General features: G+C 39.0%; 2 protein-coding genes across 2 annotated transcripts; one reads left to right on the top strand and one right to left on the bottom strand.

Moving 5' to 3' along the window:
- Nucleotides 1–334: 334 nt before the first annotated feature.
- Nucleotides 335–4,004, bottom strand: LOC112573454 (dimethyladenosine transferase 1, mitochondrial-like). Its single transcript, XM_025253839.1, has 4 exons — nt 3,443–4,004; nt 2,333–2,687; nt 1,612–1,765; nt 335–722 (listed from the first exon to the last, which is right to left on the bottom strand). The coding sequence occupies exons 1-4, from the start codon at nt 3,707–3,709 to the stop codon at nt 455–457; spliced, it is 1,044 nt and encodes a 347-aa protein (XP_025109624.1). The 5' UTR covers nt 3,710–4,004; the 3' UTR covers nt 335–454.
- Nucleotides 4,005–4,115: 111 nt separating this feature from the next.
- LOC112573453 (XK-related protein 4-like) lies at nt 4,116–8,903 on the top strand. The gene is made up of 7 exons (XM_025253838.1): nt 4,116–4,382; nt 4,997–5,180; nt 6,204–6,397; nt 7,171–7,380; nt 7,936–8,220; nt 8,462–8,577; nt 8,697–8,903. Exons 1-7 carry the CDS (start codon nt 4,301–4,303, stop codon nt 8,754–8,756), a joined length of 1,131 nt encoding a protein of 376 aa, XP_025109623.1. The 5' UTR covers nt 4,116–4,300; the 3' UTR covers nt 8,757–8,903.
- The last annotated feature ends 3,743 nt before the right edge of the window (nt 8,904–12,646 follow it).

Below are 12,646 nucleotides of genomic sequence, written 5' to 3'. Positions count from 1 at the left end.
GATGAATAGCCTTTCCCTCCGCCCTCTTAGCTTTCACTGATAAATCAGGTACCCAGGTACACCTGCTGGGTAGGCAGAGGAGTCTTACAGACACAAACAGGCCTCCGGTTATTGCTCAATAGACAGAGCAAGCTATAACCCTTACGGTTAAAACAAAGGTGTTTAAATCCGAAGGAGCAGGTACTTCCAGTGTAGCGTTAATACTTATTCCATTCGACCTATCTGCTTTAACTCTGAAAATGTTGATATACAGTTTTCAAGATAAATTAATAACTTAAAGACACTGTTATTTGACATCTGAATTCTGTGGATACACAAATAAACAAACATAAAATTTTCTTTTGGCATTTTGTTTATTCATGGATAGCACACATTTACAGCCAAAGTTCCAAGTGTTCACAGTTTGCTTGAAACCCTGCATACATTCTGAATAATCTGTACTTGAACATCCACATTAACTTTGAGGGATTATATCTCCAAGAATCTCTGCCTCAAATTTCTCTAATTGTATCTGATTTTTCTTTCGCACTTGCCTGGCATTCTCTTGACTGCGGTAGTCATATGTATATATGTCAGCATTGTGCTGGCAAATATTATTGTATGCATGACACAGCCGACCGACCTGTTCAATAGATAACTGGAAAGATCGTGCCTCTGGCCTGACATTTGTCTCCTCAAACATTGCTTCTACTAGATCCAGTCGGTCTGGGGGAAATAGTGTCCTGTTGCAAAAAATACACAAAAACTGTTTAATGAAAGAAACAGATGTCATTTTTTGAGGATGCAGAACTCTACAAAAATTGCCTTCACTTAATATCAAAGACAAATTACCATTATCATTTATTTATAAGCATCTACTTGAAAACTACTGTATTAAAATAAACTCACCAAGTCTGTCAGGAAAAAATGTGTAAACAAACAAACCAGACAAATGGAAAAAGAACTGAGACAAGACTGAGATCTACTGAGAAATAGATGGCTTGGACAGCTAAATGGGTGAAATCTTTTAGTTTCACCTAAAATTATGTTTTGATATGAAAATACAGTTATCTTCTGTGCCTGAGAACCTTCATTAACTGACATTGTGTGGCTGATTCTTTTAAATAAGTAAATAAATAAATTCTCAGGCTACATCCTTTTGATAAGGAGGAAATAGAAAAACTGACAGTTCAAACTGGAACCCTCATCAAAGTAAAAATTTCATTTTAATATGATGATCAGATTTTCTGTTTTACTTAAAAAATTTATTGATCATAAACTTATGCAAGACAATGCAACTACACTGTACAGTATAATATACAGACTACGCCGTCTATCCAAAGGACAAGAAAGATAAAGAACAATTTTGGTGGGTTTAAGGATTCAAGAGTTGTTTCCCTGTAAAAAGCTTTTGTCACTGAAATTTGCATTGTGGTTATGATACAATAAGCCTTTAAAAGCATTTTAATGTTTAAAACAACTCAGTATTTAATGATATTACAGGAAACAAGTCAAAAATCTTAATAAAGAATGAATAAGTTTTCTTTTACTCGACACATGGAAAAATATTAAAATAAAGAGAGATGAAAATTAGAAAGTCTGGACTATTACGTGCAATAAATGAAAACATACTCAATTCCTCTGCGAATATATTTCTGTCTGAAGTGGTAAATATGCCGCACCACTTTCTCTACTAGGGAGAAAGGCAGGTTAATAAGGGGCTGTACTCTGGGAACTATGTGGACAACACCCACATCAACCTCTGGTGCAGGAACAAAAGCTCGACCTGTAATGTGGTAAATATCACAATCTTGACTTCGCCTGTGAACCAACAGCTTCTGGCTCTTTCTCTTGTTCACCAACACCATCTTCCACATACGCTCTCTCTCTAAAACACATAGACTACCCACAAGGATATATATCTCCCTACCGACTTTAAAATTGTAAACATCGTAAAACCTGGTGAAATTCAAACAAGCACCTTATCATTGCGCTAGCAGACTATCCCTGCTAACCCTTAATTCTGTCACATTTCATCTACCACTACCAATTTATACAGATGTTAAAAAAATTGTTAAAGGAATTAATATCTGTATTCTTGAAGATCATTCATCTGGTTTGTTGACCAAACATTTAAATATTTATAATAAAAATGATATGTTTTCATTATAATAGAGATATCTGTAACAAAAAAGGGGGGAAAAAGTCAAAAATCAATCAATATGCTTTTTTTTTTTTTTTTTGTTCAGCGAGTGTATTTGAGAATGTTAGCTCTTTTATCTCAAGCTGACATGTTCAAATCACACTACAACTTCTATACCACATCAAGTGAACATGTTTCAACAGCTTTTACCTGGTATTACAAACTTCAGGTCCACTTTACAAAGGTACTGACACATCACTGACAGACGACAACGCTGTTTTGATAGGATATTAGCAGTCATTCTTTCTGCGACTTCTTTTTGAAATGTCAGAGTCAATTTTGTTCTACCAAACTTCCATGGCCCTGACTGATTAGACATTGCTGCAAGCCACATAATAATAAGAGGTGTTGACACACTAAATGGAAGGTTGCCAATGATGTGAATATTAGGAGGTGCTGAATCCCATGGTACTGCAAGATTTTCTGGAATTATATTCTCCATGTTGAAGCTTAGGATGTCGCCACTGTGTATGCTCAAACGCCCTTGCGCAGCCTCTGATAAGAGCTGAAAAATGTACACAATGCTTACTAGTATTTTAAAAGAATTTTCATTGAAACTTCTTTCACTTGAACATGCAGATATCCAGGTGTCCTCTCTCTCTCTCTTTCGCACATATATTATGCATACACTTTACAGAATTTACAGGACACTGCATGAGTGTGCGAAGACATGGCTGAAACCGATAAAAATGTGCAAGGAATGGACTTTCTTGCACTTGTAAAGGACCAACTCAGGCTCAATGGACAAATGTACATTTCGAAAAATAAATTTCCCCTAATTGCAACTTAAGTTGAAACTGGAACTGTAATGTCTAGGTTTTCGTTGTCCCTAAAGTGATAGTAAACAGTAATTATTTGCATCATAATGATGATTGCTTTCCTTATCATTCTAATTATAGTCAGTCTAATTCTTTAATTTTTAAGGCCAGCAAAAACAGCAAACAGTATTTTCTTAATTATGATTTCAAATATGTTCATTTCTTGTTTTCATGAAATGTGTATTATTAAAAGACTTTTTCTGTCCAAGTTTTTGCAGAGTATACTTAGCTGGGAGACTCTTTGATGCATTTTGCAAAAGCTAGAATAAATGGCAGTCTCTTTTTATCACAGTCACACAGAGTGTATAACTTGGGATGAATGATCACAGATAGACAGAAGATAAAACAGGATAATGAGAAGGAAGACGAAAACAAAGAAGAAACAAAATGATGGCTGTGGTGGCAATTATGATGTTGGTAATGACAACAATGATGAGTAAACCTGTAAACTTGGCAAAAATCTCCTATCCTTTTCGACCACAGCAACATGGTGAGCACCGGTGTTCAGCAATGATCTAGTTATACCGCCTGGGCCAGGCCCTACTTCACACACAAATCCACCGTCGAGTTTCCCGGCAGATTTGACTATTTTACGGGTAAGATTCATGTCAAGAAGAAAGTTCTGTGACAATTGTTTCCTCGCTCGTAACTGATAAAGACGAATGAGATCTTGCATGGATGGAAGTGGGGGTAATCGTACAGAAGACATGTTGACTTGTACCAATACTTATTTGATATAAAAGCTTTCTCTGAAGTTAAGAATAACGAGGAAACTCCTTCAATGAATGGATAGCAGATAACAATTTAGGGGAGACGGGTCACTTCGAATCACTGACGCATACAAAAGCATATTTTTACACATGAATCATTTAAAGTTCTTCTTTTAGCATGTCACTTTAACACTATATTAAAACTCTGACTGTCCTTCTGCATATAACGCATTCTCACAACCGCGGGTTACTGCCCGTCAGATCCATACTGCTTCCGGTAGTCTAAAAATGTACAACTGGCTACAAACGATGGTCATGTCATTCTATGCAAAACCATCGGTTATACAGAACTTCACATTAATTTTTCATAAATTTTCAATTAATTATAATTTCAAAATAAGGTCAGCATTATTTGAGCAGCAAAATGTTTCCAAAGCTGTCAAAGTTTTTGTTAGTGTCACGTGACGCAGTTCGTTTCCTCGATCACATTGTCCGCCAAATTTGAAAGCCTTGAGGCTGGAGGCTAACAATGATTCTAGAAATTAGTAGTCCAATTTACAGCTGAAATCTTGTAGACCTGAACGAGAAACATGGGCCAGAGTCGTTTCGGGATCTTTGATGTCACTGTCGCCTTTGTTTCATTTTTTACTTTGATTTTAGACGTGGGAACAGGTAAGGCTTGCTTTGTTGACAACCGCTGAGCTAGCACATGTCCATTGTTTCGCACGACAAAGAGAACAAAATTATTGTTTTATTTTACTTTTGAAAAAGAGTCTCATTAATTTCATCATCACATTTCTTTGTATTAGACTCTTGCTTGCGTAATCGTCCCGCAAATCACATCGAGCTGAACATTTTTATTGTTTATGGATTTGATGGGAAATAAAATTTAATGAGAACCTTAGACCCAGACAATATTCAAGTGACTTCAAGATCTGCGAGACCGAAGCAAATGATACGCAGTCACTACTAATCACGTAGGAAGATGTTCGGCGTTAAACATATTTATATATTGCTGACAGTAATGAACGGCGTTCGCACTCGCAATGCCGTCTCCTCTCTACGTTTACCTTTCTTTGTTCTTTGCTCTTTGTGATTACGTCTCAAGGATATTCCTGCCCCCCCTGTATTTCTTGGGGGGGCGCTTCTACGCCACTGCAATACTAGAAAACTACCAAGGTTGATTAAATATATTTGTATATTTTAAATACAGTAATGTAACAGAAAGTCCTGTCACAAAATGTTTTCACAATAAGTAAAACATTTGCAATTGCTCCTTTCTTCAGATATTTTGGTCACCATTCACTTTTTCCTCAATGGAGAGTATTTATGGGGAGGCCTGATAGCATCTTTCATCATCTTACCTTTGCTGCTCATGAACATCATTAGTTTAAAGTGGCACATCAGTGATGGCCTTCGAACCTGCCGTACCATACTGCCTCATGTATTTCTTATTGCTCCTGCACAAAGGTTTGTGATAATATTGATACTTTAATTAATCATCAGATTTCTTTGTATTAGACTGTTGGTTGCATGATCATCACCAAATATTTATGGATGTACTCTAAGAAATTACGTGATTGATGTACTAAAAACAAAAGGGTAAGACTTAGTTAATTTTTTTCCGTATACATGTATGATGAGAAAAATCTAGTAAAAATCAATATTTTTCTTTGTGTCATTGCAAGATTTTACTAAATGCACGTGCATTTTCATCATTTTCATTTCAACAGACAGTGAGGGGCCATAATAATATATAGTAATATATAATATTGCTTTAAAACCTTTCACATTTTGCTAATAGTGCCTGATCAGAGTTAGCTAGACTCCACATAGCTGTGGAATAAATTTTCTGGTGATGTTTCTGGTAGAAACATATCATGGATAACCATAGACTTGCTGTGTCAGTGGTGTCCCTTCACTTGACAAGCTGTCATTACTCAGATTAAACTATTAAGGGCAGTCTGTGAGGAAGGCAGGAGAGCTTTTGACTGTTATTTGTGAAGGGGAGATAAACATTGTTGTGGTGTTGGCAGCTAAGTGAAGTGTCTCTTTTGTAGGTTACCCCCTAAATAAAGCTACCAAACTTGGCTTTGCGTCATAAACTCTTTAATTTTTTTAATTTTCAGAACAATTTCATTGTGACCCTCTCCTGACTATGAGCGTGCATAATGTGTGTCTGTAATTTACTTTGTGCATGAGGGCATTTCTGTTGTAGAAGTGAGTTTGTTATATGCGAATAGGGGTGCATGGTTGCTGATGTTTTAGTCTAAGTATGATTTATGTAAAGTACTATGAACAATTGTTTGCAAAGGTGCTAAATAAATCCTCATTATAATTTTCTTCTTATAGGTAATATAAAAAGGTGCTCTAAAAATAATAAACCAAGCACTAGTAGACAAAGAGAGCAGTCCTGCAAAATTTGATCAGTTAAAAATGGGAAATGTTTGTTTTCATGTAGAATCTGATAAATTCTTTTTAATAACTCATCAGGTATCTGCTGGTTATTCATCTGGGAGTGAAATCATGGCGCACTAGCCATCCACGCTTTGCAGATGCAGCTTTAAGGGAAATGAATGATATCTGCATCCTGCGGTTGGTGAATGCCTTCATGGAGTCTGCACCTCAGCTGGTGCTTCAGCTGTACCTCATGCTTCTTACCCCTTCAAATGTACAGTGGATGCATTGTAAGTGTTCTGGAGAAAATAATAACTTCAGTAGTGTTTAATTAAATTTGTCCCAAGCTAACTCAAATGTTTTCTTTTTTCATCTTGAAATAAGGTATGGAGAACTTGCAGTAAATGTGGAATACATATTGTGTGTAGTTGAAACTTTGATTACAAAATAAGCAAGGCAATCCAAGCATTAAAAAAAAATCTTAATAAACTGTGAAGGAGGTCAAAGTAAACATAAAATTAAAATGAAAAGTATGCAGGAATATACTGTTCATTCCTCAATTCAAATAGAAAGGAAACTAGGTATCTAAGGATACAGGGCTGCACAAAATGTATGATTACTGAGCTTTCTAATTATATAGGCAATGGATTTTAATGATCACAGGTTATGTAGAATGAATACATTACACTTCAGTCATGATGATCACATCTGTATTAAACAGGCTCCAAAATTGTGAAAGATGCTGTGGTGCAAGGTCATTTTTTTTTTAATGTTAACACTAAAACAAATAAAAAAGTTCATCTTTTAATCATTGTTGTCTTGTTCCTGTGAAAAACATTGCACGGATTTATGAAATGAGTTAAAAGAGATATATAATTTCTTCAGTTAATGCTATATTTGTTGAGTAACATTATTGCCTCAGGCTGAATAATTTGTAGGCTGCCTTGAGGTGCTACAATGCTGAAATATCCTGTGGTGACTGCTGTGTAGGTGCCAAAAACAGATTTCTGACATAAGCTCAGAAGAAGCAGATAAGATGACCTATGCACTTGTTCATCCACAGATCTGTCAGCAGCCAGCTCCCTTCTTTCTCTAGCCTGGTCACTGACTGCATACTGCGATTCTCTGCGCCTGGCATACAAAACACCTTCATCACGTCGCTTTTTTGCCCTTGTTTTGCACTGTGCATGGCATCTTTTAATGGGAGCTGCCAGGGTTGTTGCCCTTGTAGCCTTCATGCTTGTTTTTCACATGTGGATCTTCTTATACACAGGTAAGCATTGAGGGTTGAGGATAAATGTCTAATTTTACTTATTAGGAAGCCTTAAGAAACCCTTTCTTTTTGTCCGTGCAATAAAACTTGTAGATTTACTGGTTTGTGGAATATATTAATTTTTTGACGTGATGTAGGAAAAATCTGGCTCATGCTTACAATTTTTTTAAACAAAATATTTTCTACGGATGAATTTGTTTGTCTAACAATATTAAAAACAAAATTTTTAAGAATTGATGTTTCTTTTCCAGCTGTATGTAGCATTTAGTTTATGCACTGTAAAATGCATTTACTATCCTCAAGGGCTATCAAGAATCCTAAAATGTGAGCATAGCCAGAAACAAGAAAATTCCAGCTTGACCATGTCTCATTAAAGGGAGATAAGGCTTTCTCTGAAATGTTTTATCACCCCTAGGAGTTACAGTAATCTGCCCTGTGACAATTACTTTCCAGTTAAAATTTATTGAGTACTGCCTTTAAATCCTTTCTGCCATGAATATGTGTGTTAGAAGAAAAAACTGCATGAATACACAGTTCTAAAATTTTGTCTGACAGGCTTGCATTGGTTGGCGATGACAATCTGGATTTCAGTCAAGGGAACCGATTTTGGTACCAACTGTGCCGAGCGATGGTTGTTTCGAATAGTCTTAGGCTTCATCTACATTTTTGTTTTTCTAAACCTTCATGATGGACCAGCACGCTCCAGAATGGTGCCATACTTCTGTCTGATGCTTCTAGAGAATGCTGCTTTGTATGCTATCTGGATTGTTCATTCTCAACATGACTCTATAGGTCTTACCACTGCAATTCCCATTGTCATTTTTGGTGGATTCTTTCTCGGTATGTATGAGGGTGGTTAACTAGATGTGTGCACCTGGTGTGACTAGGGTTTGCAAATGTATTAATATAACATCAGAATGTTTTTCTCATTATTGTTTGAAGAAGCTGATTTTTAACTTTGCTGGAGCCATACGCTGGCAAAGTCTTCATTATGATTGAGAGTATGAAGAAATTTGTGGACTTGAATAGCAAAAAGCACATGAATGGTCTTTAGGTTATTACCTTTTTCTTTTTTATGCAGGTGGGCTTTGCCTCACAATTTACTACAGATGGCTACATCCCAGCGGCCCCAATTACTTGTTCAGTGTTAAAGCCACAATCCCTTCCGCCCAGCATCCCAACTCTCGCATTGTATGGGTAAGATGTTTTTCCTTTTTAAAATGGTCACAAGTTATATTAATAACCATGTACTAAACTTTTTTTCCAGTCCCAAACATTCTGCAGTATGATGTTTCTGTTTTCATATCTGTTAATAGACTGGACAGCATTCTGCCGGATGTGACATCTCCCCAGACTATGTCAGTCATGGATGGTAAGACCTTAGAACTGAGCACAGATTGCCAGACTCCTGCTGAAAAATCATCTGGCAAGACTCCAGAGAGAACAGCTTGCAAGGATGGCAGTTTACTTCTTACTCATCTGCTGAATTCTTCCGACAGAGGGGCTCTGGAGTCTGCCTGGCAGAGTGGGATGAACAGCTCTGACAGCTCATCTTGCAGTTCTCTTGATGAGAATGAATGCAGCATGGATGAATTCAATACTACTGCAAGGTTGGTTTTTGCTGTCACAGATCTTATTTTCAGGGCATGTTTTGAATTGTTGGGATTGCTAGGGTGTTGACAAATTTAGATTTAACAAAACAAAAGGTTGTTTGAATTGTGAAAGTTTATCTGGAAAATTGCTATAACATTCTTCTTTTTCTTTTTCCTTTTCTTTTTTTTTTTTGTGTGTGTGTGTGTGTGCTTTCTGTATCATTAAGGGGAAAAAATAGTGAATGATACAAACAAATTATCGGAAGAAATGTTTTGTCTTAAAAAATAAAGGTACATATTATAGGGTCATCAATCCAAAGCAAAAAAAAAAAAAAAACTAACATTAAATGTCATACTGTAGTGAAATTGGAAATGATAGATGCTTTATTTTGTTATCAGGTCCAACCTCTCCAACAGTATGCAGAAGTCTCAGACCTTTGTGGACATGTCACAGTCTCGTCTGTCAGTGGTGACAGTTATGCCCAGGCGTGTCAGTGGAGCATCACATACACAGCGACTAGTCCCAGGAAGCCAATCCAAGAGATCAGACAGTGGAAACAACAGTGAACATCAAAGCAGCGACTGTGCTCCACCACGGAGCCCCTCGTTACACAGTCGTCACAGCAGTCAGAGTCTGTCAAGCGGTGCTCATGTCATTGTTCCTTTGATAGAGCATGAGTCTATCTCTGAAGAGCAAGAAGAGCCAGATTCTGGCCGAAGAGAAGCTGCTGATGGCATAGAGGAAGTTTCTGCATCTCCAAGAGAGGAGCAGGAAAGTTCTGGCAGTGGTCACGGTGTCAGGAGAATGTCTGTGTTGAGAGTTAGTTTTGTTGATGAGAGTGTCCATGTTGGGGAAGCAGGTGTCGAAGAGCCCACTGCTGCCTCTGCAACTGTCACTCTTGAACCAGAAATTCAGAAAGCTTCAAGAGAAACAGACCAGAATGGAAGTGTTTCTCCAGCAGGTGCCAGTTGCCTTTGGGAAGAACCACAGAGTCAGGCTGCAACACCCTCTATAGTTAGTTACTGCTCACCCAACAGCAGTCAACAGGGAAGTTGGCTGTCTCGCAGCCTTGGCTCCAGTGTTACTCCAGGCACTGCATCAAAGGCAAATGGGAAAGCGGAGCCAGATACACCCACCTCAGGCTGCAGTCGGCCAGGTAGGGAGGCCTTGACATCATATCCAGATCTGGTTGAGTCCATGAATCAGGATCAGCATCAGCAGCGTCTATTTGATAACAATGACAGTTACGACCATGCGGGAGGAGAATCCATGTGGGTAGCCAGTCCAAACACCTCAAACACCTCCAGCTCACAAAGCCAGGACACAACACCAAAGGCTTCATCATCTTCCAGAGCCATAGGTCAGCTAGCATGCCACTTTGGTAGTGACCCCAAACCTGCTGGTGTCCATGCTTCAGACACGAAAGGAGCTCAAGCAGGCAGAGAGGACCTGCCTTCCCGCCAGTCTAAAGGTGATCCTCATCAGAAAAATCACAAGATAAAAGAATGGCCAGAGAGTTGTCCAGCAGCATTGACATGGAGTCTTCATGGTCCAGCATGCACGTAAATGCTGATGAACTATCTGGCTTGAAGAACTTGGAGAACCTGACGCCAGATAACAGCATGTATTCCTTTGTTTCTAACGATCAAGATGACAGTTGCAGGCTACAGCTTGGCAAGATCACTATGACAGCAGACTCCACTCCAGACTCCTCCTACTCCATGGCTAGTGCCCTGGCATCACCAGCTTTGTCTCGGAGCAAAAGCACCTCATCCATCTATCATGACTTCTGTGCAGAAGGGTTCCCTCCTACCCCACTTGCTGGTTTAAAAGGGTTTGGCCTCTCACGCAACAGCAGTTGGGTTGGAACAGGAACATCTGAAATAAGAGAGCCATGGTACAGTGCTGGAGAGAACTGCTTGGACTACCTGAATGTGGACCCTACCCCACAGGTAGAGCAAGAAGCCTATGCTCAACGTTATGATCCTCGGGAGGTCATTATTGAGCTGCTGCTAGATCAGCTCAGACGACCAGAAACAGTCCTTCTTGGGTTGAACCTTCCCGGCTTTCTCCCCTCCAGTTATCATACGCACGAACTTCACCTAGGAGGTTTGGTCAGAATGTAGAACCTCTCAGACCTACCGGATCTCTGCCCCAGCAAAGAGAAACCTACAGATCTGAGTTGCTTCGTCTTAAGGAGGCACAGCAGGTTATGGATCATTCTTCTTTCTACAGTCCTCGTGCACATCAGAATAGGACATCAGAAAAATATGTTAGTGGACAGTACCGGCCACCTATTGTTACTCAAGGCCAACAGAATGAAGCATCTGGTGCCCCATATCCAGCTGCACACCAAAGTATGAGACGAAGGAAGGACTTGAGCGATAGAACCGAAGGTTTTGGGGTAGTCTCTCATCGGAACACTGGCACAAGAGATGAACAGCAAAGGCTTGGCCTGCAACAATCCCATCAGGCAGACACCAGGCGGCGCAGCATGCCAGTCCCAGGAAATGATGGCCTGCGGCGCTACTTTGTAGGGTCTGACAGTCCCCTTCACACACAACACTGGAACATACCAGCTGCTGAAAGGCCTACGCACCCTCAGCTGCTGCAAAGATATTTATCAGACAACACATACAGTAATGACAAGCCTATGGCAGAGCTCTCAGACTCCCAGTCATTTAGAAAACAGAGATCCAGTAGTACACATCAGAGATCATATGATTATGCTCAGAAACAGAACTCTTCCAAGATGGAAAAGCTGGAACTTTTAACAGACTTTCAGGAGTGCCAGGCAATAGCTTACAATGATGCCTTTAGCCATTTGACCCCTAGGCAGCCTTTACAAATTTTGGATAATTCTCCTTCCCTCTCACCTAATTCCAGTTACCAGCAACCTGTTACCAAAAAGGCCACTGTCAAAAAGACTCCAGACTTGGACCAACATAGCACATCTACCTTAACACAGGAGAGAAGTCTACATAATTCCCTGCCAAGAACAGGGCAGAAAGGTAGCTCTTTTCTGCTTCAGGTACACCGACAGCCAGGAACAGCATCAGCAGCCCATCGAACACCATCCATACCTTACATTACAAATCCACCAAAGCATTCATCCAAAACAAAATCAGTGGATTGTCTGAGATAGGAATATCCAGATTTGACAGCAGCAAAACTGCATGCTTGTTCAGTTATGTGAAATATTGTGAGGCTGCACATTGGCCATGTTACAAATACCATATCAAACAAGTAGTGGATCACAATATTTCTCTGGATGGACAAATAAATTGTCAGAAGTGACTGCTGAGAAACGTTAGCATATCATACCGCATAAATTTTGTTTTGCTCACTTTACACAGTATTCAATCTTTTGGTGAATATGGCAAAGTCCTTCCTGGAAGTATTTCTCTTGAATGATGTTTGATAACACTGTTGGTTGTGAGTCATGTTATCACAGTTTTGGTTGTGAGCAGTGAAAGACATTTCAAATGCTGACATAGACTATAAAGATGCAGATCACATGAAAAGACAGAAAAGAACTGATACTGTGTAATTGAATGAATCTTACCACATCAGTGTCCATCAAGGCAATGTTTAATTACTCCTTAACTTATTTTTGTATTTTCTCTTATTAACGAGGCTTCATAGTTTATTGCTTCAAGACTGCCGTAGTTTG

The sequence above is a fragment of the Pomacea canaliculata genome, linkage group LG10 (assembly GCF_003073045.1).
Source record: "Pomacea canaliculata isolate SZHN2017 linkage group LG10, ASM307304v1, whole genome shotgun sequence".
Lineage (NCBI taxonomy): Eukaryota > Metazoa > Mollusca > Gastropoda > Architaenioglossa > Ampullariidae > Pomacea > Pomacea canaliculata.
This window is presented reverse-complemented; position numbering and strand designations above follow the sequence as displayed.